At 36.1% G+C, this 26,770-nt stretch overlaps 2 protein-coding genes and 2 long non-coding RNA genes across 8 annotated transcripts in view; 3 read left to right on the top strand and 1 right to left on the bottom strand.

The window, feature by feature from the left end:
* The window catches only part of LOC138125606 (uncharacterized), a 196,000-nt gene that overhangs the window by 31,774 nt on the left and 137,456 nt on the right, over window positions 1–26,770 (top strand). The window lies entirely within an intron of this gene.
* Window positions 6,203–9,090, top strand: LOC138127388 (uncharacterized). 5 transcript variants are annotated; one of them, XR_011158213.1, is made up of 5 exons: window positions 6,203–6,806; window positions 6,855–7,614; window positions 7,661–7,920; window positions 7,967–8,122; window positions 8,181–9,090. It is a non-coding gene; the product is annotated as an uncharacterized lncRNA (long non-coding RNA). The 5 variants fall into 5 exon arrangements; XR_011158214.1 differs by having other exon boundaries at window positions 6,203–7,042; window positions 7,094–7,614; XR_011158216.1 differs by having other exon boundaries at window positions 6,203–7,614; window positions 7,661–7,760; window positions 7,813–7,920.
* LOC138125861 (uncharacterized) lies at window positions 15,798–21,838 on the bottom strand. The gene is made up of 2 exons (XR_011157541.1): window positions 21,441–21,838; window positions 15,798–16,102 (listed from the first exon to the last, which is right to left on the bottom strand). It is a non-coding gene; the product is annotated as an uncharacterized lncRNA (long non-coding RNA).
* Window positions 25,841–26,380, top strand: LOC138125719 (uncharacterized). Its single transcript, XM_069041170.1, has one exon. It carries the CDS (start codon window positions 25,841–25,843, stop codon window positions 26,378–26,380), a length of 540 nt encoding a protein of 179 aa, XP_068897271.1.

The following is a 26,770-nucleotide window of genomic DNA, read 5'->3' as shown; positions in this document are numbered from 1 at the left end:
ATTGTTTTGGCCATTAATCAAATTGTAAAATATGAGTAATACCTGGGATACGGTTTTTGAAGAGTTTTTCATCCGTCCCTGTCTGTAATAATTGCTTTATAATTTGTTTACTTTCTTTGCAAGCTTTAACCTGTCATTTTGTCTGTTATGTACCCGTTTTCTGTTATTTTAAATATTGTTGCATTCATCTTGTCGTTTATCTTTGTGATGTACTCAACTAGTTAATTTCTTGTACTTCGTTAATCTTAATTTCTGTCTTTTTGGATTCGTTCAATTTTTTTTTTATCAAAGTTATTACAGGCATTTTTAATAAAAGGTATTTTGCGTCCCTCACATGTGTGTTTTATTTGCGGCACTCTTCCAACTGGAACCCTCATCGTTTGCATTCCGAACCTTTTTCCGCCAAAAGAAAATCACAACGTAGGGCTCTTCCGATTCGATGACGATCACGACCACATTTGTTACCGTTTTGCGCAGGTTCAAATATTTGGCGGAAAAAGTAATGTATTCAAATCATTACAACACAGAACATAATAAAACACAACAAAGTCAAAATGTGGAGGCGAGACGCCGGTAATCATGTTGATTAGCACTGCACTATTACTTGATAGCAATATCCGTAATAGCGTATGTACTCCGGCAAAATTGCCGTGCCGTCAGGTGATGGAGGGAAAGAAAAATAATAATAATAATTTGCAACGCTTGCTCTGATTTGTTTTCTTTTTGATCACTTTGTACAGTTATGTATGTATATATATGATGTTAAATAATAAGAAAACTGGCAGAAAAATCAGTGTTGATTAAAAAAATAAAATAGTGCAAATTGAGGTTTTAAAATGTTAAGTATTTATACAATTCAATAATCATTTAATGATTACTACTTACTGGATCTTAAGTTAGGTTTCACCTTGACAGTATAATGATAATGGAAGTGATGAAAAGCATAGGACAGGCAAAATATACCTAATAATTTTTAATAATAAATAATAACATTTTCCGGGCTCTTATATTTAACCGTGGACATCATAAAAAAAAATTAGGTTTGGAAAGATATTAAATAGAATTTTTTATACCGGGTGTATTATGAAAAACCTTTGGTGCTATAACTTCCTTATTTTTTGTCCGATTTTAACAAATGATACGTCAAACAAAATCGTTTTAGAAACACTATAGCCCGACATGCTATGATTTTTTTTGACTGAGTGCAGCTAACTTTGCTTTTTTTAAGTTGCACTGTATATTTTTTTATCTTTATTCTGATAGATGATGTTTATCTTCTGAATACACAAACATTAAAATAAAAAATCAAAAATTTGTTTTTAATAAAAAAAATAGAATTTCCAAAAATCAAGTAACCATAACTTTACTATAGCAAATGTTTGAAATTACTTCCATTCTCTCTAAGGCACATTCGACACCTTCCACTGACGCCCATTGCGGCGTTTAATAAAAATTCTGATGGTATTTGTTCACATACTGCTACGATTCTTTTTATTAAATCATCTCTTATTGGCCGGAGTCAAATAGACATTGTCTTGAATGTCCATAGCTCTCTTAGTCACTTTGCAAAATTAGAATGCACTTTTATTACTGTTTAATGTGACTGCTTAATTTAAAAAAAATACATCGTTTTTTAATTTCTTCTTTTTGCTTCTATGCATGAGCATGGTTGTTTACATTTTCATATTTAAAATAAAAATCTCTATAAAACTGAACAAAAAAGTTAATAGTGCCATTTGACAAAAAAAAGTTGACTATTATTTGTCAAAAACAGAACTCAAGAACAAATATTGGATCAATTCAAATTGTAGCCCATTTAAAACGATTTTGTTTGACATATCATTTATTAAAATCGGATAAAAAATAAGGAAGTTATAGCACCAAAGGTTTTTCATAATACACCCTGTATGTGGATCGTTAGGTTCTTCTTTAGTAAAATGAGTCAATTGAATAGTAATTAGGGTTAATGTGTGCATTATAAATTTACTGAAGTGCGTCTGCACGGAAGTAGAAGATCAATTTTTATGTTAAAAAGCTTTGAATTTTATGTCTATGATATTTATATAGAGTAGTTCTACCTAAGCAGGTGATATCTGATAATGTTCTTCGTTGAGCAGTGATAAAGTGCAGTGGTGGTAGCAGCTCTATCTTAGAAAAGTAATTTGAACTTTTACTCCGTTACGGTTTTTCATATTTCTGGTGATTTTTTACATTTATCAACCTTTTTTTTAACATTTTTTTATGTACTATATTATAATGTTTTTAATCCTCTTATTTAAACAGATTTCAAAAATATTCCTAGTGTTAGTAATGATTATGACTTTGGTTGGTAAAGAACCATATAAAATTAAATTTTCAGAGAATATTGTCGTTAATTATGAATTTGGAGTGAAAGTTAGTTCTATGCTGGTAATTCTCTTTTTCAAAGTAAGATATTTTTCAGATTGTCAAGTTGGTTTATTCCTTAGTATGTTTTTTCGTACAGATAAAAAATTCTTTCTTTTGAATAAGCTTTCTCATGACCTGAATTATTTTGCAACGGTTCGGATAAAAACGTACCTAATGAAGATTTTTAACACACCTTACAGAAAGGCTATGCCGAGTTATTTAATTAATATATAAATTTAAATAATAATTAGATACATTATTTATGAAACACACAAATGTAATAAATACAAATGCAATTCGTTATAAATGTTACTTCCAAGGAAGTATCCCTTGCTCTACCCCTCCCTACTGTGTAGTTGATATCAAATTATAAATCCTTACACAAAGATGACTGCTAAGATGCATTTAAAAGTTGAAATTACCTCCTGAAATTTCAGTCCTTTTCGTTTTTCTCTTAAGTACCAGTATATTTCGAAAACTGAAAAAGATAGTGAAAAAGTTCAATGGAAAAATTTTCTTTTCTTCACGCCCTACCAAAAAATTTAAATGTATTCATTACATTACGCGAAGAGAGTGTTTTTTGTGCATGAAAAGGTCTTTTACGCCGAGACGAAGGTCGAGGCAGTATAAGCCTTTGAATGCACAAAAACATCTTCGCGCACGAAATATAAACAATATTTTTTCTATAATTGATTCAAAAAATTGAAATTAAAAATTCAAATTTTTGAAGGAACTCTGAAGTTTCAATGCAGTGACCATGTTGCTAGGTAACTAATAAAAAACAGTGCGTGAAATGAAAAACAGAAATAGTCGTATGCGTGAAATTGCATTTCACACACTGTTTTGTATGGTTTCTATGGTTTCGATCTTACTAACAATGTAAAAAAAGACACGTAGGAAAATGACCCACTTCATGCACAGATAACTATGCGTGAATTTCAATTTTTTGAATCAATTATAGAAAAAATAATTTTCAAGATTTTTCTTGATTTTTGTTCCTGTATTAGTATGATTGTTTAAAATCCGATACTGAAACAATCTGCTTTTAACGGAAACAAAAAATTAAATTAAAATGTATTCTGATTACATTGTTATCTCGGCGCATCCATCATTTAAAAATGTTCAGCAACAGACGACATTCAACAATCTCTATTTTTGAGATTTAATAACTTATTGGCGGAACTTGGACACCTGGGTTAAAATGGACTTACACCAAAACAAGACGTGGTTAAGACAATTCAAGACGGGGATCTTCGCGTCAGTAAAAAGGAAAGAAGAGGTACACGAAGAAATATGAGAAAAGGACGAGGTAGTGGTGCAAGACAAGTAAACTTGGCTACAAATATATTAATGAACGATTCTGGAGCAACAAATAATCTACAAGAAAAATATGAGAGCAATATGTACAAAATACAGGGTGTAACAGAAAAAAGTGCATTTATTTTAACTGGTAATAGGACACTCGCTGCAACTACTTTTCTAAATATTTTTTTTTTCGAAAACAAATTCTGAAGGGTTTTAAAAAGTAATCTAAATTTACTAAAGATTTGCTTACCCGCCTATGGAACGATTTTAATCTAATTACATTTAATAATGAAATACAACAAACAGCAGTAATAAAAAAAAACAAACAAAAGTGATACCATTTTATTAGTCAAATGCAATACGAAGAGAATAAAAACATTCAATTTTTGCGGTTCCTGTTTAAAAGAGTGTTCAGATTTATAAAATTGCATTCATCGTGAACGGCACGTCAAAATAAACGGGCGACAAATGGCAATTCAATTTTGCAAATTCCAAGAAACTTTATTTAGAAAATTTGTTGTAATTGATGAGTACTATTACCAGTAAAAATAAATGCACTTTTTTCTGTTACACCCTGTATGTTTAAGGAAGCCTATCAAAATATAAATGGCGAACGAAGATCAATTGACAGTCACAAAAAGAGGAGCATTAATAACAATTTCAAATGGAATAATTATGAACAGTTATTGTTAACAGTACCTGGAATAACTTATAATCAGTAATAAAATTCATGGAGAGTCCCTCTGTTACATTCCCACGTAATAAACTGAAAATATTCAAACACAATATTCTTTTTATAATGAGGTGCACGGAAGAATTTGTGTCATTATGAATATGAAAATCTGTGACACAGATGAAGGAATTTTCAGAATTTCTGTTTCTTCACATTTCCTATTTCCTCTTCTATATTCCTGTTTTGGTATTAGAATATTTTTAACTGTACATTTTTTCATTGTTGTATCTTATACGGTGCGATCAACAATTACTTAGATAAGGGGAGGCTAGGACTTTGACAGTGTCAGATTTTACGTATCTTTACTAACTCAGCTAATAAACTGTCACTATAGTCCATTTTTTAATTATAGTCAGATGAGGTTAGTCTGAGTCAAGAAGTCGACATGACCTGCGTCTGCTTTTGACATTTGACAGCAGTGCATGATGCTACCAATATTTGAAAATTTATTTAGGCAACATGAGACAGATATCATTCCAAATGTCAATTTTTGAGATTTTGAGTTGTGTTCTTTCGTGCTTTCTTGGTTTTTCTGCAAATTCATTTCTCCGTTTTCATTTTGTCTTTCAAAAAACCGCTCCCTTCAGAACTCTTTTCATAACTATTTATCAAGTAATAGGTAAGATATATTAAAAATTTTTGAAAACAGCACTAAACAACCACGTTTAGATTGTTTTTCTTTCTTCCTATTTAGATTTTGTTTCGTCAATGCCGTGAATTAGCTTACCTCCTTACACGTTAACTTCCAGTCTTGTAAGTTTCCGCGGAATTCCAATAATATTATTTTTGCAATTACAAATTCTGCAAATGAATCTGTCCACTAGCCGCGTAGCTTTTCGTTGGCATCATACGGTGGTCATTTCAAGCAAAATTGAACAAAACTATCACAAATAATGTGGTTAAAACGTAACCTAAAAATTTGACGTCGCTAATGTATAATAAACGTATAGCTCGCGTCTTGCTCTAATTGCACATGCGAGATGCATAGTGCGACGCGCTTAATATAATACGTACAAGAATTCAATAGCTTGTTTTACATTATGTTGAAAAGAGATAGCAATATAACAGTTGTTCTGCTTTTTAATTGATACATCGGACTATAATTAAAAAATGGACTTTATGAATAAAATTTTAACGCAAAAATGGTTTTCACTTCAGAACATAAAAGATTCATCTTACTTTCGTAATGGTGTTTTCAATAACGAAGAATGGACATACAGCGCTGGCCGAGTTTCGGCAAAAATTTCCAAATTTAAATTGAAACAGGTATATGCAACCAGAAATACGTCCAATAATTCCAGACATCTTTCGACATACGGCCAAAATGTCAAAGCCTTCTTTGATGGAAATAATTGTTGATCGCACTATACAATAATTACGTATTTCGCTGTTGAATATTAACAAAATATGTAATGATAAAAATCTACGTGTTGATAAAAATAAAATTGTGCAACTTGAAGTTTTAAAATCTAAAGTATTTCTACAATTTAATAATCATTTTATGATTGCAACTTACGTACTACAACATAACTTAGGTTTAATCTTGAGATCATAATGGCAGCGTTGAAAAGCATAGAATAAGCAAAATATAAAAATTTTAAATAACAAATAATAATATTTTCCACGCTCCTACATTTAACCATGGACATCATGAAAGATTTAAGTTTGGGAAGATATCAAATAGAATTCTATATTATCTGGATCGTTAAATTTTTCTTTACTAAAAAGTGAGAAATGAAATATTAATTAGTGTTAATGTGTGCATTACTAATGTACTCAATCGCGTCTGCACGCATATAGGAGATCAACTTTTATCTTTAAAAGCTTTGAATTACGTGTCTTTAATATTAACATAAAATACTTTTACCTAAATAAGCGATGGTGTTCTAAGTCGAGCAGTGATAAAGTGTAGTGGTGGTAGCAGCTCATTCTAAATATTTTCTTCAAATTAACCTCTGCCTTTGAGAAGTAATTTTAAGTTTTACTCCGTTACGGTTTTTCAGTTTTCTCATTCTTTTTACAATTATCAATCTTTTATTTTGTTCTCACATTTTAACACATACAGATAAAGTCTCAAACATTTAGAATTAACAATTTTGTTAAAACTTTTAGGGCCAGTTTACAGAAGCGAAATTAAATTAATCGTCATCAAATGCGGGATTAACTGAACACGTGATCAGATTGAACCAATCGAAGTTTCGGATTCATGTGTTAATCGCGCATTAAAATTTAATTCGATTAGGTAAATATTTAATTATCTTTCTATAAACTGGCCCTTAATGTATTATACGATAAGGTCTTTAACTTTTCTTCATTATTTATTCATTCAGTTTTCAAAAATCGACCTCAATGGATTTCTCCACGAAAGCACCACTTCGAGGTATAGCAGTTATTCAAATATTTGGGCATTTTATGAGTTATATTTCAGATGACTCTCTATGGATAATCCGAATTATGGCGATTGATATATTGAAGTTAAAATTCACGAAAATCCTTCTTTCCGTCACATTAATCTTTCAATTTGTTTTAACTGCCATAGAGTTTTATTTCTTCGTCTGCATTTTTAGTTTCACGGATATTGTTAAATATAGTCCACTATTTTTCGGGATGATTTATGTAATCCTTTACCATCATTATTTACAAAATAGAAAGTGTTTTCTTTTTCAGGCAATGCTCAATATCGCAGCTGTTCTCTTGTGTGGCGAAATTGCTTTGAGTGCCTTAACAGATTTCAAACTCTGGGCCTTGGACAGTGCTGGTTATGAAATTCTTACAGAAATTAAAACCGAATCAATGTTGTACTCTTATTTTATAATTGGAAACACGATTTTATCGTTGATACCCCTAATTTTGTTTGTTGTACCAGTTCCCAATGATGAAGACGTATTTTTTCCTCTACATATCTTTGACAGATGGTTTCCTGATTACACCGTTGTTCTTAACTTGATTTATAGGTCAACGTTTGTTATTTTAGCATATGCAATGATAAATGGACTGAACATCCTTGTGTACACTATAGAACATATAAAGTTCCAAGTGTACTTGCTTGTTAAACATATTGATCATATTACCACCGTGGTTGAGTATACCAACTGTGATGACGGCTTTTTACTTAGAAACCAACACTACCAGACGGAAGTGGAACATCGAATAAAATTTTGCATTAAAAGACACATTGAAATAATTAAGTAGGTATCATAGTAGGGTTTTCTTCTATCATAAAATGTGTTGCAGTGCCGCTTCTAACGCTTTAACAAAATTTCGAAAGTGGATTCCCATATTTGCCATTGTTGTAATTCCCTTTTTTCTCAGCTGTACCTTATACTTCTTTTTGGTTAAGTCTTTCCATATTAATAGAGACCATTTATAGCAAATGCATCTTGTAGGATGAAAACGATTTGTGGGAAAGATATCTCAGGGCCGGTGCTATCGGTCTAGTTGCTCTAACTACATTTTGCTGTATAGTATTTACAGGACAGTCAGTGGAAAATAAGGTACTGTCATTGGTCAGTTATTGTGATTTACATTTTTTCATTGCAGTCAGATGTGCTAGCACGTATTAACACAAATATTGAGTGGACCAGCCTAAACCGAAAAAATTTAACTTTACTAATGATTATGACTTTGGTTGGTAAAGAGCCATACAGGATTAAATTCTCGGAGGATGTCGTCATCAATTATGAATTTGGGGTAAAGGTACGTTCTGTTCCGGCTATTTCGGCAATTTTCTTTTTCAAAGTAATATCTTTTTCAGATTGTCAAGTTGGTGTATTCCTTAGTATGTTTTTTTATACAGATGAAAAATTCTCTCTTTTGAACAAGCTTTCCCATGATTAGAATTTTGTTGCAACTGTTCGCATAAAAATGTTAAGTATTGAAGCTTTTTGACTGGACACCTCGCAGAAAGGCCATTGTGAGCTATTATTATATACGGAAAAATGTTTAATGGCACTTTTCAAAAATGTGTTCTTTTTTGATAAATAACTGAAGGCATTTTGTAATTCTTCTAATGAGACTTCAAATCTCACGAACATATGTAGATTCTCTTAGCAAAGTACTGTCCTCAGAAAAATTTTTACAAATAGGTACGAGTAAACGCTGTTAAAAAAATCAAAAAACCATTGTGGTGCAAATGACTTATCTGTCAGTGTGGTAAGTAATAGGACATGTCATGAAAAATGTATGTTATTTGCACCACAATGGTTTTTTGATTTTTGAACAGCATTTGTGTATTGTCGGAGTTTTATAGATGTGAATTCGGGGCTTCTCGTTATGTTGGCACTACCAAGAAAAAGACCTAAGGTATTTGTAATTTATGGCAGATCTTTGAGTTTGACAATTCTCATTTGAAATGTTTTTACTATGTGTATGTATGTATGTATGTATGTATGTATAAGTATAAATATAAACACATATTGGTAGATAACACTCAAATAATTAATAATAAATTGTAAAAGGTCAAAAATAAAATAAACCACTTGCACATGTTTTTCGAAGATTAGAGTTACTGTTGTAGTAAAAATGTTTATCGCGATAAAAACGTCCTATTACTCTATCATCTGTCAAAAGTGATTAAAATTGTATGCTACTCAGATTCTCAAATTGTTTTTAATAATTGTGTTTTTCATAACTTTATTATAAATAAATAATTACCTAACGTTAAAGTTTGTATTCTGGAATTAATCTTCTATTTTTGCTTTAGACAATTTTACTCGTGGATATTTGGGCATTTTATTCAATGATTAAACCCTCGAGCTAAAGCTCTCAGGCCTAACCAGAATAAAAATGCCCAAATTCAACTCATAAAATTGTCAAAGAAAGAAGTTTTCGTAAAATTGAAAAATTTATCCGAAAAAAAAGAATTAGGTCTTGTTATTTAACCTCCGACAAAATTCTTAGGATGAATAAATTAGAACTTAGTTTTTATTAAATAGTAATTTGTACAGTAAATAGTATTAAATAATAATTACATAAATGATATATGAATATGCCCAGATGAAAGATGTAATAAATGCAAATGTTCGTCATAAATGTTACTTCCAAGAAAGTTTACCTTTTCACGTATTTTTTGAACACTAAGGAAGCTAGCGTAAGCAGAATAATGGAAGGCAACAATAAAACAACTTGCTTCATCCAAACATGTGTCTCATTAATTATCTTCTTACGGGTCCTCAACTGGGGGGTAATTTTTAGCACAGGCAAGACAGTGAGGCTTGGCAGCTGGACCCCAACGAAGCTGTTTGACATAAACGAGATTGAGAGTCATGTTAATAATTATTTGTCGGGACACTAAATCAGGCTTGTGAGAGCCGATGATCGAGATACAATTGCCGAGTGTATAGGGAACTGGGCGATAGCAAGTTTGGGCAACCTGGGCAGTTAAATCAGTGCCATCAATGTGGAAAACCTCGGGCAGATACCATGGTATATTCCTGAGCACCGAAATGTTTTCGAGGGAAAACTTTTGGCTCGTGAGACAGCGGGAATTGACGTTGATCAGGCGCGTCCGTCGGGATAACCCACGGTGGCAACCAAATGCGCGGGTCATACATTTGCGGGTTAAAAGTTTGTGAGGTTGATGTCATCCAAATCACTATGTGCAAATGGATTGTTCCTCGTTACAAACTGTTAACATGATCTTTTTATTGTTACTATAATAATTGAAGTCGGCAAGAAAATCGATAAAATGTTTTAATGACAATATAATTCATGTATCATGTGATCATGAATGATCCATTCAAAACGCGTAAAGTCCTTAGTTGCATAGCTATCACAGCGATAATAAAAAACAAAACAAAAATTATTATCTTGTTTACTTTCGTCGTTACGATTTTTGATTGAAATAAATTTGTCAGTTCGACAAATAAATGAAAAATTTTGTATTTCATTCATTATATATTGTCTCATCGAATATAACACGTGGTATGATTAATCATCGATGATATTAAATTCGTGAAATAGAAACAGGAATTTTGCACTTTAAGAAATACGTTTTGGCTAGATAAACAGTAATCAAACGATGAATATACATTGTCTTATGTAGGAAATATCTGGATCAATACTTTACTAATGTGTTTTTGATCGATCTTACCATTAAACAGTGCTAAATTATTTTTCTCAAATGCAAATGGATGTGTAAAACCTTGAACAAAATTCCACGAATAGAAAACCACCTTGATAATATGTACGTACGTAGAAAGCACAAAGAGTTAATCGTTATTAATGGGAACGAAATATAGTGTATATTAAACGAAATAATGAATTCTCATGAACTCTCGTCAGTTACGAATTTGATCAAAGCTTAAATTTTAATAGTTTTTAATAAAATATAGCAACGTGTTGATATGTAATATAATTCAATAGTATATTACACTATAAGTAATGAAAGTGCCTGATTTTTCAACGAGCAATACATGATATACTCTCGAGCGCCAGCGAGTGAGGATAGTATGGCGAGTTGAAAAATCGCATTTTGATCACGAATTGTGTATACTATTATTTCCAACATCGCTAATGAAAATGAGTCTCAATTTTAAATTTCTTTATAATCATTTTACTCCCCTATTTTTTGAATTTTCCGGATCTGGAGTTTCAATTAATGCAAATACAGTGTTTTAATTTTTTATATTAATAAGTAGGTAGTAGATTGTTAAATAAATTTTCCTCACTAGTGAGTTTACTTTCTCCATTTTCCTCACTAGTGATGCAAACTCCTACTTTCCTCACTAAATTGAGTGATGAAAATATCATTTTCATAATCGATGTTGTAAAAAATAAATATCATAAGATTCATAAGAACTCTATCACCCAAATTGACGTATACGTTTCAAAACGGTAATTCAATGTAAACGACGAACGTACTTGAAGAGCTTATAGATATTTATCTATAAACACCCACAAAAATTTCGCTGAGGAAATGCCTATTGAGAGAATGAAATGGTCCTTTGAAAATCGGATTATTTTTCCTCAAAAGAAAAAAATTCTGATGGTATAAACCTCATTTTTTCACTTTTTGTAAAAATTTAAAAAAATAAATTTTCATAATTTGCTTCCACTGCACCCATTTTCAAAAGGTTTCATCCCAAAACCAAAACAAAATCAACAGATTAGAGAAATGAACTACACTACTGCACATACATATCTGAAGCTCTATTTAGCACAACAAATTATGATGGATAGATATTTAAAACGGTGAAATGTATTCTGTGTAATTCCTAAGCCAGATTTGAAAGTTGCATTTTTTTGGTAATATTTATTTTGTAATACAAATAAAAAATATACAGGAACCTTGTCCGCACAGTATAGTCTTAACGCAGAAAATTTTTCATCTGTACGAGAAAACACAACACAGTATAAACCACTTTAACAATCTGAAAAGGTAATTAGTGAAACAAATATATGTATAAACAGAACGATACTAACCTTAAGTCCTACGGCGTAATTAATAATGAGATTCTCTGAAAATTTAAGAGTGAACGGTGTTTTCATCACTATTGACATGATCGTTTGATACGGTTGTAAAACTTCATCACTCATTTTGGGTATGTCTGTGGACGTTCGGGCCATCCGTTTTCATAAGACCAATGGGATGACGTTTTTGACAAGTACCTGCGGCACTTGCGTGGTAGGTACCGGAAGGTGCCACCGGGCATTCCTGTTTGGGTGATCGGTACTAGTTTTTGCCGAGACAACCCGTGTGCTGCTCCTCCGAGTCTACCCCACGTTCCCTGGAAACCCGACCTTGATAGTGCAAGCCGTGCTGGAGTGTTCCCGGGCTGAGTGTCGTCGTCGTTTCCTTCGGTGGACGGATTTGGACGTGGTGCTCTGGACTCGATAGGACCGAACACGCGGAAGCGGATCAGCCACGAGGTTATCAGCAGCTAGGAAGAAAAAAAACCCGAACAGACCGCCTTTTTCTGTCGTATCGTTCACTGTGTTGCCCATTTTTTTCGGTCGGAGGTTATCCTCTTATTTCAGGTTTGACGCCTGCAGCGGAGTCATTTTCATCGCCGGGACTCCTCGAGGACAGTGCGCACTGGACCATCGCGGAGCTCTGCCGGGATTCATCGACCCCTGTGAGGTAAGTCCCCGTCTGAAGGGGTAACTTCCGACATCCTTTCGTGTGGCGGCGAACGACATCTTCTGGTGTGGCGAACGACACCCCCCTTTGGCTCACGAGTGTGCCCCATTCTCTATGTGTTCTTTTTTGTTGTTTTTGTTCAAGGACTCACGTCTCCACAGGCCACCAGCCTTAATGTACCTTTAATTTAAGTTTCCATTTTCTTTTTTTTTATCTTCCATTTCATTTTGTTTAGAATCATTTTTTTTCTTTTGTTTTTTTTAATAAAGGCTGAATGTTCTCCAGGGACACGTATAAATTTAATTGATCCCACCCCCCGAACCCCGACCTTCTCGGCTTGAGCTAGTCCGCGGTCGAAAGTGGCGTAACACGTTAACAAATTTAAATTTTTTCGATTCAGACTGGTCCACCGTATTTCTGTATTAATTCGAAGTAACAGGTCTGACTGCAACCAAATATGTCTACATTTTTCATAAACAAAATAACAGATGTATCTACCTCATTTCCCACTCTCTGTCCTATAAATATTAACGAACAAAATGTGGTCAGGCCGACAATACAAATTGCACCAACTCTGTAATATCTTCCTTTCGGATTGTCTTCGTTCTAAAATAATCTTTGCTTATAGACACTTATGTCAGAATAAATGCAACTTACCAAGAAACAATAGAAAATACAGCATATAAATAAAAGAATTCCATTGAGAGCAAAGAGAGGAATCCATTTTCGAAGTTTTTTTACTCCTGCAGATGAGGCACTGAAACAAATTTTGCAGTAGTTTACACCGCTGTAGAAATATTTACCTTATTATATCCACGTGTTTTTTGATACAAAATTTAATTCTATTTTCAACTTCCATTTGGTAGTGTTCATTTTTAAGCAGAGAACTGTCATCTTCACTGTTATATTGAACAACGTTAGTGAGATTGGCAAGATGTGTCACAAGTAAATACATTTGAAAGATCATTTGTTGTATAACATACAAAAACAGATGGGAACAATTCACCATCGTAAAAGCTAATATAAAAAACGTGGATCTATAAATCCAATTCAAAAGAGAAGCGTACTCAAAAAAACATTTGTCAAAGAAGTACACTGCAAAAAACACATCTTCGTCATGGGTAACAGGCAGAACAAATAGAATTGCAGCTATTAGTGCCAATCCTAAATTGAGAATCACAAAAACTGTCCAAAACGCCGACTCGGTTTTAATTTTTGCCATTGTTTCTTTACCAGCACTATCCAGAGACCAGGGTTTCGTGTTTTGTAAACAGACCTCAGCCATATCGCCATCTTGCAGTAATGTTGTGATGCTGAGCATCCCCTAAATAATTTTAAAAAAGATTTGGTTTCGCTAAAATTATATGTATACCGCTATTACATAAAACATTCCGAAAAACATGAGGCTGTATTTAACAAAATCCATAAGAGTCAGAACGCAGCAGAAGTAGATTTGAATCAGTGTCATGGCCATTTGAAAAATTAATGTCGCAATAAGGACGATTCTAACTAATCTTAGCTTTAAGATGTCAATTGACAAAATTCGAACTATCCGTAACGAGTCCTCTGAAACATGTTTAATAAAAATCTGGTTTATTTGCATAACGTTGGTACCTTTAAACGGTTTCTTCGTAAAATAGTTCATCGCATATGAGTTTCACCACACTGAGATAATGGAAAATTCAAGAATTCGAACAGGGAATACTGGAATTCTTAACAAGGACTACAAATTAAGATTGTTTAAAATACGATAAATTGAGAATTAAAGTGAAGTGAATTTTATCAGAGTTTCTTCGAACTTTGTTAACAAGGAAATTAAATGAAATTGGCGAGTTCTATCGCGGAATAAACCAAAATTACTTTTTAAAAATAGGAACGACTATTATAGTTCATGAGTAGTTGACTACACCTTATTCTTGTAATTTAAAATACAACCCGCTGAGGGCGGTATAGGACGATTGCGCCGGTATTACCTGAGTTGCCCGTTTTAACATGATGGTACGATTGCGCCGAGGCGACCCAAGTGGTTGTTAATACCTGGGCACGATTGCGCCGGTAGTAGGTAATGGTGGGTCGGACCCTTTTTTATGTTTATGTTGACTGGACTAATACGTATATTTGGGAATTTAAAATTTTCGAAAATTACAAGAATCTTGCCACGTTTACTAAGCATCTTCTCCATTGTAGCGTTTATTCCAGCGATCACTTGAATATTGTTGGACGAAACTAATGATTTTAGTAAAACGCTGTCCGAATATTCTCAACTACCCCTACTTTATTTGCAAACAGGTACAGGTATCTTTCTAATTATCCTTCCCGTTAAGGGCCATCCTCTCGTATTCGGAGATAGGAAATTACAATGTATTTTTTCTAAAGGAATATCTCCTAAACGGCACAAGCAAATTCAATGCGGTTTTTTGCAAACGAAAGACAATAAATAGATGTACCTGGTGTTCTGATTGTTTAAAAAAAAATCGCATTGAATGTAGGACTTTTGATTTTTTTAATGTAAAAACATTGAAAAAATTCGTTTCTTTTTTGATAAACAGGTGCGTTACTTTATTTTCGACAGCATGCTGCCAAAGTTAATCCATCAAAGCTTATGATTATTTTTAAATTTGTTGACAAATATCCTAGTTCAACGCGAGAGCTATGCTTTTACTATCTTCGTCCTACAGTCTACCTGTTTCTATCCAAAGATGGGCCCGGCCGCTCCGTCAGGGTAAAGAAGCGATAACTGGTATGTCATAAATCAGTGGGAATTTCCGAAAGCTGTAATTACACTTACCAAATATTAATGAATAATTCCTAGAAAGTTAGGTAGCTCTACGGTATTGTAAAATTGCAACCCTTTACATTTTGTTTCATTTTCATTCTGCAGTTAGCCTGCGTTGTTTTATTAATTAAATGGTGTAACTAAATAACCTGACTTCGTTTTATATATTCAGGCCCGGTTTATTCATCTTCAAGTAAATTTATCTGGCAGTAGTTGCTATGATTTAGAATCTGATATTGGTAGATCCTTGGTAATTACCGTTCAAATAAAGTTACTTGAAGGTGAATAAACCGGGCCTTAGATTTATTAATTTTTTGATCTTGTGTCAAATGGTATCAATTTATTATTTGCATTGTTTCCTTGCGTTAATTTTAGCCAAAATATTTTTTTGTAATTAAATGTTAATTAATTAATTGCTCGAAGTTACATATTAAAACCCAAAAAAGATGTCCCAGATTTATTTGAACATAACTTTACTTCTTTATTACCTTTGTATTATTTGTAAAAGCAAACCCTTTTTTTAAAGATAACGAATTTAATTTTCGGATGATTACAGTAATTATTAGTTGACACGTTAGGTGTACAACAACGATTTTTATTTTGCACATTTCTCTCTTCTCTCCTCTCAGCATCTGAATTCGCACTGCCTCCAGTCCTTCCCCTGTTTCCGTTGTCGATATTCCAAACCCATGCATTGGCGTTGACCTTCGTCGTGGGTTTCGAATATCGGCGGTGCTGTACAGGCTGGCCGGTAAATGACGCTAACAGCTCGGCCACGCTCCATTTGCCCACGTCCTCGTGGAGTTACAGCTCAGCATAGCTAAAACGAGAAAACAGGAAAAGTCAGCGTGTCACTGTAAGATAATTAATATTGGTGTTAGTACAACGTGTAATCAACGCGATGGGCCCATCAGTATCGTTTTAACGTATATGAATACATCACTAACAGGTACAAGTGTCGTTTTCACTCGTATGGTGGGACAACGTATTTGTCAACATCGTTTTCATTTTCGTATCAAAAGGTGATGTATTCTCGTAAGCGTCCGGACATCGTATTCGATTAGCAACGTATTTGCTCAGCAACGTATTTGCTCAAACATTACGGGTACCCTCGTGTCAGGACAACGTTTTTGTCCTTGTACTTTTTCGTCATTGCCCTATTGAGGCGAATCAGGCACGTTTTGCCGAGACGTATTAAGCACGTTTTGCTCAGACGTATTAGGCACGTTTTGCCCAGACGTATTAGGCACGTTTTGCCCAGACGTGTTAGGCACGTTTTGCTCTGACGTATTAGGCACGTTTTGCTGAGACGTATTAAGCACGTTTTGCTCAGACATATTAGGCACGTTTTGCCGAGACGTATTAAGCACGTTTTGCTCAGACATATTAGGCACGTTTTGCCGAGACGTATTAAGCACGTTTTGCTCAGACATATTAGGCACGTTTTGCCGAGACGTATTAAGCACGTTTTGCTCAGACATATTAGGCACGTTTTGCCCAGTAGCATCACTGCTACTGTCGTCCGTGTCCGTCTCAGAATTCAAGTCGTATGGTTTCATCTTATCTATTGAGACAACTCCTTCGTAGCGTCTTTGAGATCTCGTCGATCCAGACAGATCTCGTACCACAAACCGGTCCGAGTCCAGAACTTTTGTGATCTCGTAAGGACCACTATAGTGTTGCAACAACTTTTTACTTTTCCCGTCATTTGTCGGAATAACTTTTCGTATCAAAACATGCTGGCCCACCGTATAAGTAGGTGCAGCTCGTCGTTTCTTGTCGTAATGAGTCTTTTGTTGTGCCTGTTTTGCACTAATTCGTTTACCAATTTTAATACGTGTTGCCGGAAGGTCGTCATCCCGGGTTACTTCACACACCTCTGTGCTCAAAAAGGCATCGTTTGCTTGCCTGGGCTGGTATCCCAAGAGCAACTCGTATGGGGTTTTCCCAGTCGTTTTGTTTACCGTTGTATTTAAGCCCCATTGTATCGTACGTAGTGTTTCGTCCCACTTTCGCTCATCATCCGTAGAGGCAGCTAGACAACTTAGAATCGTTCTATTATACCGTTCTGCTTGCCCGTTGGCTCGAGGTGTTGCCGTGGCATTGTGGTTAACTTTAATATTGAGCGTTTGGCAATAGCTGATAAAACGTTTACTGGTAAAGCAGCTTCCTCTATCACAAACAATTCGTTGTGCTACTCCAAACATACTAAAAATCTCGTCTAGGTACGTTAACACTGGCCCTACTGACGTATTTCGTACTGCTTTAAGGAAAGCAAACTTCGTAAACCCGTCTATAGCCAGAATCAAATGCGTATTCTTTCTGGCGCTCGTGACAAATGGTCCTAAATGGTCAATATGTATCGTATGCATGGGTATGTCAAATTTTGGAATAGGGTGAAGAAAACCTGGCTGCTTCCCCGTGGGCTCCTTGTTATACATACATGCTAAACAGCAGGAGACATAACGTTTAACGTATTTTTTCATTTTTGGAAACCAATATTTTCCTTTGATTAGTTCCAGCGTTTTCTCGGCACCAAAATGTCCGACGTTATCGTGATGGAAAAAAACAATTTGACTACGTGCAGTCTTGGGCACAACCCACCTTTCACCTGTTGGTGTTACTTTAAAAATTCGGTTCTGCTTTAGTACATACTCTGAATGTATGCGCTTGTCCTCGTTATCTTCTGGTTGTTGGGATAAGACAGCATGTATGTGTTTGCACAATTCGTCCGTTAGTTGAGCAGCCAGAACCCAGTCGTCTTCGTTGATGCTCATGTGGTGCACGTAAAATTCATTTTCGTGATCGTTTATTTCCTTTTGTAAACTATTCCTACTCAAAGCGTCCACGTGCGCCATCTTCTGACCGGCTCTGTACTCAACACTAAAGTCGTATTCCTGTGTCAGCAGCCACCATCGTCCCACTCTCGGAATGAGATCTCTTTTGGTCATCGTGGTTCGTATAGCGTTACAGTCAGTCACCACCGTAAAGTGGATTCCTAACAGGTAGATACGGAATCGTCTCATAGAGTCGACCACAGCAAGGGTCTCCAACTCATACGAATGGTACTTTTCCTCCATCTTGCTTGTCTGCCTACTAAAATAACAAATTGGTCTTAGCGTCTGATCTTGTTGTCGTTGTAACAAAATCCCGCCTATACCATGTTTAGATGCATCAGTGTGCAGCTCCGTATGAGCATCTCGATTGTACAGAGCTAACACCGGGCGTTCCACTAATCGTTGTTTCAGGAATCGAAAAGCTTCTTCTTGTTCTTTTCCCCAAATAAACAGCATGTTGGCCTTCGTGAGTTTCGTAAGTGGTTTGGCTTTGGTGGCGAAATTCTTTATGAATCTCCGGAAATAGGAGGTTAACCCTATGAACTGCCTTATTTCGTGTACATTGGTTGGCCTTGGGTACTCGCTTACTGCTTTAGTCTTCGCTCGTCCAGGTTGTATGCCCTCCATATTCAATTCGTGACCTAAATATTCTAACTGATTGTGGAAAAATTGACATTTTGACAAACGAAATGTCATCCCTGCGTCTCTGAATAGCGTGAACACTTGTCGTAACAACTCGATGCCTTCTTCTAAATTGGTTGATGGTATTAGGATATCGTCAAAGTAAGCCACAGCCGCATCAAATCGAAGCTGACCCAGTATGGAATTAACAGCCCTTTGGAAGACAGCAGGGGCATTAACTAAGCCAAATGGCATACGCAAGTATTCATAGTGGCCTTCGGGTGTGACAAATGCTGTTTTGGAGATCGAGTCTTCTGCCATTTGTATTTGATGATATCCAGCTGCTAGATCTAACGTGGTGTAATACTTGCTACCGTGCAGTCGTTCTAGATAATCGTCAACTCTGGGCAGGGGGTATCGATCCTTTATCGTCTTGGCGTTGAGGGCCCGATAGTCAACGCACATGCGGTACTCACCAGTTTTTTTCTTTACAAGAAGAATAGGGCTCGAGTAGGGGGATTGGGATTCGCGTATAATCCCGTTAGTCAGTAAGTCTTGAACAAGCTCGCGCACCGCTTCCCTTTCCGGATACGCTAACCGATACGGGCGATAAGTTACCGGCACGTTGTCGTTAAGTTCAATATGCATTTTCGTAATGGTCGTTTTACCTAGTTCGCTAGTATCGGAAGCAAAACAGTCTCGAAATTCGTTTAGTAATTGCAAAACCTGGAACCGTTCGCGTTCTGTCAGATTTGGTCCTAGTTGATTCGTAACATCGTCCGCGAGAAACGGTTGCAAGTTACATGGAGTAATAGAAAAATTACTCACCCCGTTTGTAGAGCTCTCCAACTTACATGGAAGTCCTCGAACCAGCAATTGCCCTTGACTAAATACCAAGTTGCTATCTGCTGCGTTGCGGACCGAGATTACTCCTCCTGTGGACGTAATGCAGCCTGGGATGCTGTACTCGTGGTTCGGCTGTTGCCTCGTAGTGGCTTCCACGTAGACGTCACCGTTGTAGATCTCCGGGCTGTAGACCTCGATGAACCCAATCGTATGTGAGGGAATTACTACGTCCTCCTTTGACCTCAAGGCAACTTTTCGCGAGGGTAGGTCGTCTAATCCTGGTAAAGCAGCCAAATGTTTGTCGAAGAGTCTGATTTGATTATCGCGCAACACCATGGTTACACCGGCACGATTTAAAATTGTTTGCCCGATAATAACCGGCACACTTTGCACGCGATCTTCGACAATACTTGCTGTCACTTTGGCCGTGATGAGGTCCACCGTTAATGTAACTTCTGCTTCCCCCAACGCGGGTGTAACTCCTCCTGCATAACCTCTGATAAGCTGTGTTGATGGTCTTTGCTCAAGCTGTAGTTCTATAGCGGTTGTCTTACGAAGCGTTACAATACTACAACCTGTGTCAATGTACCCTTTCAGGGGTTTGCCATTTATTGCACACCCAACAAAATAGCAATCCTGAGTGTCGCTGGGGCACAGCAGCCTTACACTAGGACCTGACGTCTTGTGTCGTCTACATTTGCCAGCTTCGTGACCTAGTAATTTGCAGTTGCCACACTCGACTCGTGGTTTGGGACATTTACCCGCAACGTGTCCGGGTTCGTGGCAATTATAACACCGGAGTATTCGTTTCTCTGTTGAATCGCTATGATTCCGTTTATTCGTACTCGTGCTCATTTTGGTTCCCAACCTCCTACGATCAAAACCTTTGCCTCGCCTATCGGCAACTTTTGTTTCGTTATCTGCGACTTCCGTGACTAAAGTGGAAAGATATTCAGTGTACAACTCTTCAGGGGTTTCATAACGTCCCGCTTTAGCCCCGTTCCGGAGCGTGCGATCACTTAATCCGTCAATGAGACAAGAAACTGCGTGTTTGCCTGTGATGTTGCAGGCCTGTAATAAATTCATTTTCCCAAAATAATATTGCGTCATGCTTTCGTGGAATTGTTTTTCCCTATTGACAAGCTGTCGTAACGTAGCAGCAAAATCATGATGATCGGGAAATGTTTTGACTAATAACGCTTTCCACTCGTCCCACGTGTGGGTATATGTCGTCAAATTATCGTACCATGTACGTGCTAGTCCTGTCAACCGATTCTGCATTAATTGTATTGTGGTATTCTCATCCCACTTGTTGACTCTAGCCAATTGATCAATCTTATCTACCCATTTTACCGAAGATTGGTTAGGTTTACCGGGCAAAAATTCCGGAATGCAATCGCTTTTCACCGCCATGCGAACAACGTGTTGACTATTTTCACTAGAGTGCGACTCGCGTCTTATTAATCTATCTACAAGCGCTTCTAATTTTCTCAGCCGAACATCCCCATCTGAATTTCCCGTCCAGTCACAAGATCGTTCTCGGCGACGAGGAGAACGCGATCGCCGATGTCGTCCTTCGTCAAGACAATCATGACTGGAGCTCCGTCTCGTCCGTCGATCAAGCGGCCCCTTTTCGCGTCGTTTGGATGAGCTGATTTTTCGATCTTTTCCCATATTTTTTTTTTAATCGCCTTGCGTAAATAAACACTTTATGTGAGCGTATGGTAAAAGTCACCGTCACTGTTCCAATTCAATAAGACACAATATTGCGCAAGAATGCGACAACGTAAAATGCACTAATTTGATATTTTTAATAGCCCCGTCGGGCAAGTACGCCTTAAAAAAAGTACTCACAGTTTGTCCGTACTTGGTGGCATCGAGGGAATCATACACAACTCACAACACCGTTTTCTTTGTCACTTTAATTTCGAAAATTCGCAAAATTCGCGACTTTGCGGTCGGGCAAGTTTGTAGCATCCCACCGCTGCTCTAAAAGCAAACCCTTTTTTTAAAGATAACGAATTTAATTTTCGGATGATTACAGTAATTATTAGTTGACACGTTAGGTGTACAACAACGATTTTTATTTTGCACATTTCTCTCTTCTCTCCTCTCAGCATCTGAATTCGCACTGCCTCCAGTCCTTCCCCTGTTTCCGTTGTCGATATTCCAAACCCATGCATTGGCGTTGACCTTCGTCGTGGGTTTCGAATATCGGCGGTGCTGTACAGGCTGGCCGGTAAATGACGCTAACATTTGTAGTTTACATTGTGACTAATTTTAATAATATATTATTATACAGTGAATTTTTGTATCAATGAATCATAGGGATCTACATGGTAGGTATAAACTTTATTTCGTATTAATTTATTAATTTTATTATTCGACCAGTTTTGAGACCAACTAGGTTACCTACTGTTTAGCAGCTTTTTACATTTAAAATAGCAAAATATTTGTCGACCTCTTTAATTTATAATTTAGCTTGTAAAAATTATTAAAGCATTTAAAAAAACTATCAGAACTTGCAAAAAATTAAGTGCCTAAGCTATGGGCCAGTTTATAGAAAGAGAATTAAATATTTAATTAGAATTAAATTTTAATGCGCGATTAACCCATGAATCCGAAACTCTGATTGGTTCAATTTAATTACGTGTTCAGTTAATCTCGCAATTAATTACGATTAACTTAATTTCGCTTCTGTAAACTGGCGCTAAAAGTGTGCAAAAAAATAATTTTGAAATTAGTGGTAGAAGAACCAAACGCGAAATAAAGTTTATATCATAAAAATCCCAATGGTTCATTGTTAAAAAAATTCACTAGGATGAAAAGCATTCATTTATTCCAATCCACTAGTTTTGAAAATACGTTTAGGTTATTTCAAAAGTACTATAACTTCACTAAATAAATACAGGGTGTTTGAAAATTGCTAGTACAAAAAAATACTGGTAATTGGTGGTGGTGAGTTAAAGTCATCGGCAAAAAAAATTTTTAAATTACTAAAAATTGGGTTAAAATTGTTAGTACCATTGTTAGTTGCCAAAATCTTGCCAAAAAATATTTATTTTTCATATTGTTGTATAGTCCTTCATTATCACGCTTGGTTACCAAAGTTTAAAAAATACTGTTTCGCCTGAGGCGTAAAATATGCTGGGATAGGGTTACTTTATCCCTTTTGTTTAAAAAAATTAAAAATTGTTTTTTTGGATTTCTTAGGGCTTCTAGATGCCACAGTTTTTTTTTGTACTAGCAATTTTCAAACACCCTGTATACCTTTCAACAAAAGAAGAATAATCGTCTTTTCTGCGGCGGGTAGGTATTCAGATTAGCATAAAGTGCATTCTATTTTAATGTTACTGCCATTACGGACTACGTAGAGGAAAATTCAGACGTTGCACAGTAAGGCCTGGACAGGCTTGAGTTTCGGTTCTGACTGGTTGGCCCTTAAGGGATTAAATTTAGTACGGGCGCAATCGTACCTGTGGATTACAGGTAGTTTGGGACACCCCGGATTATAGCAGGTCATATCGGCGCAATCGTCCTCTGCCCGCTGAGGGTCATAGCTAGATGGCCGAATTATGGAATAATTAGCTCAGAGAAAAATATTATGTGGACACCTTTGTTGAGGAGGTGCGAGATAGAATCTCATTCAAGTTCCAACAGTATAATTATTGGACAAAGACAAACGAACAATTGTTGGAAGGTGATAACAATTATGTTGAAAGTAGGTATTATGTTAATCTCAGCTCTAGGAGAATCACAAAACTTAAATGGGTAAATGTTAACTGTAAAAATTTACATAAAAAAGTATGCTGTGACTTACGTGGCTTTACACTTCGATAAGTTCAAAAATGGATATCTATACTCTCAGATAAAACGAGCTTTGGCTTAATATTCACATTAACCGTATTTAATGTCTTATTTATTATTCTATTTGCTACCCCATACAAGTCTATTTTTTTATCACAATGCTTGGTGATATTGATTTTATTTCTCCTTGTCTTTACTTAACAAAAATAAAGTCAAAGTTGAATATGAGGAAATTAATTCAAGGGTTTTGTTTACAGTTTGATGGTCTTCTAGAAATTTTTCGTAACAGAAAACGACTTATAAAAAAAAATTGAATAATTTCAACGAAACGTCCTTAACGACCTTCGTTGGGGGCGGAATTTTTGTTAGTTACATTTTATGTTATGTTTTATATTTCGCAATGCCTTTGGCGGCAAAATAATCCAAAAAAGTGGTTTTGGGAAATTCAAACCAATGCAGGATAGTACGAGTACGTTTTGCAATTTAATTTTTAGAAGGACAGCTTACTAAAATCAGACTACCTAACCAGGACCTCAAATCATTAGCTGTATAAAAAAGATGTAAGCATTAACTAAAGAAAACCCAAAAAATCAATGTTGCTACGAGATTGTTGTAAACTAGTTATGTTCAGGAGATCTTTCACCTAAACTGTTACCATTTTGTACAATTCGTCTAGTCGTAAGTCACAAAACCATTTTTTAACAGTGTCTTTGACCATCCACATTTTCTTTCATATTTAGCACAGATGGGGGTTTATGACCCTTGCAGCTTCTTGAGTGGCTGCAAAAGCCAAATTATCTAGAATGGAAAAATACGTATACGATGTTACGATCGAAAAAAAGATAAACGACTTAACCATAGGTTTAAAACTTTTAGACGAAATCTTAAAAGATTTCGACAAAGCACAACTCCGTGTTGAAATGATGCCCGGTAGTGTTTTAACAGACGAAGAGAACGACAACGAACGTGATTCCTTCGAACGGCGTTATTGCGATGTTGCTTCAAAAATTTACAGTCTGATTCAAAAAATTCAAAATGAGGAACAGGAGATCATTGCCGGTACATATTTCCGTTCCCGATCAGAGTCAAATTCAATCGACGACAATAAAACATCTGTGTTCCATTTTTTACAACAAAAGCTCGACCTTCATGAGCAGGTAGACCAAGTTGTCACCATTGAAAATGTAAATTCTGTCAGACAAACTTTCACCGGAAGAAAGGGAATCTGTTTGTAACATGATAAAACGGGACGCGCAAGGGCCGGTTATTGCAAATCTACCATCGCAGATTGACCGGGCGTATCCGAGTTCCTCCCGGTGGTCACTTCTTTACCTGGATAACCCTTTTTAACGGACGAGTTCCTCCCCAAGGTTATCGGGGATTACTGCGATAGGTAGTCGACGGGTGGTAGCCCCACTAGATTATTATGGCGAGTATTTTGCTTGAAATTGGCAATAAATACACTGATGAGAGGGAGAAACAATTTTACTTACAAGAGTAAATTAAAATGACATACGGCATTTACAAATTATACTCTATTTATATACATGATATGAGTATACAGTGAGTTTTTTTAAGACATCTCCAACGTATACGGTTATCACTTATTACATAACTTTCTGGCTTGACAAAATTTTGCATCTTTTCACTCAGTTTCCATGCTGACGCTTTTAAATAAATAATTAAACTAAAAATTTTACTTTGAAATGGGCCTATTTATAAGTGAGATTTATCCCTGCACCCCACCAAAAAATAGATGGCTTTAATCATTGGTCGCAAGAAGTATGTCTTCTTATAAAGAAATCTTTAATTTAATATTTTAGGAAAGGCAATGTAATTCCTAATTACCCGATCATTCTTATCACCAGCCCTAATCCCTTACCGTTCACTACCTGCTACAAGACCTGAGATTTTCTGACCGCCGGGAGGAACTCCGCTGCCGCCGATTAACCCACCGGACTTGGGAGATTCTCACGCCGGTGTTGTAAAACCTTTCCGGTCATTGGAAAGCGAGCCCAATAAACAACAACAATTCAAAGAACAAAATTCGAATTTCCGTATTTCTGGAGTCGATTACTTAGGACCGATCCTGATAAAGGAATCAACCGATCGCGGAAAAAGAAATGTAAAGGCCTACGTTTCGATCTTCATTTGCTTAGTAACCAAGGCAGTACACTTGGAATTAGTCGGTAACTTGACAACCGAATCATTTCTGGGCGCTTTGCACAGATTAATTGCCAGAAGGGGTCACGTCCGTCACTTATACTCCGATAATGGTTCGAACTTTACCGGAGCCGCAAATCAAAAAGCTCAAAAATTCTTCCGAATTTCAGTCCGATGTAATAAACAAATTAACAAAAAGAAACACCGAATTTCATTTCATTCCAGCGCGGTCACCGCACATGGGCGGACTGTGAGAAATAAACGTCAAATCGGTAAAAAATCACATGAAAAGAATCATCGGACTTGCAACTCCAACGTTCGAAGAGATGTACACGCTCCTCACGCGAATCGAGGCAATTTTAAATTCTCGCCCCTTTACATCTATTAGTAACGACCCCAATGACCTCGAACCATTGACTCCCGGACGTTTCCTTTCCCCAGGTGAATCTCTGACCGCAGTCCACGAGGGTGACCTCACCGAAGTTAAAACCAATCGACTGTCCCGTTGGCAACTCGTCGAAAGGATGCGTCAACTCTTTTGGCGAAGATGGACTCGGGAGTATCTCTCGCGACTCCAGGCGAGATCCAAGTGGAGAAATCCCGACACCACACCTGCCGTCGGCTCCCTGGTGTTGATTGCCGACGACGATCTACCTCCACTGTGTTGGAATCTAGCACACATCACCGAGCTCCACTTTGGAAAAGACGGGTTACCGAGAGTGGCGTCGTTAAAAACGAAAAACGGTGCTACGAAACGTTCAGTACACAAACTGTGTGTTTTACCCCTAGAATGCGAGGACGTTCATGTGTTGACCGATTACTAGTGAAAAACTGTAAATTGTTCACCCCGTTTTTTTTTGTGTATTTATATACTTTTTTTTGATATTAGTAACATGTATTAGGTTTCTCTTATTCGTCTTTTGACGCATCCAAATTTTATCTTATAGGTATTTAAGTTTGTATCATTTTTCTTCTCTTTAGGTTTTATATCATTGTACTTCGTTTACCTTGTATATCATCTTACTCATGTTCACTTAATTTAATTTTTCTTATTTTTAATTTTTTATCATTTTTTTTTCTTCTTGTATTTAATTTTGTTTTATTTTACTCATTTGAAATGAATCATTTTATTTTGTTTATTAATTATTAGAGTATGAAATTGATTCAATTTATTGTTGAACCCTGGAAGGCTTCAAGGCCGGCGGCATGTCTTC

This window comes from Tenebrio molitor, chromosome 3 (assembly GCF_963966145.1).
Source record: "Tenebrio molitor chromosome 3, icTenMoli1.1, whole genome shotgun sequence".
NCBI lineage: Eukaryota > Metazoa > Arthropoda > Insecta > Coleoptera > Tenebrionidae > Tenebrio > Tenebrio molitor.
This window is presented reverse-complemented; position numbering and strand designations above follow the sequence as displayed.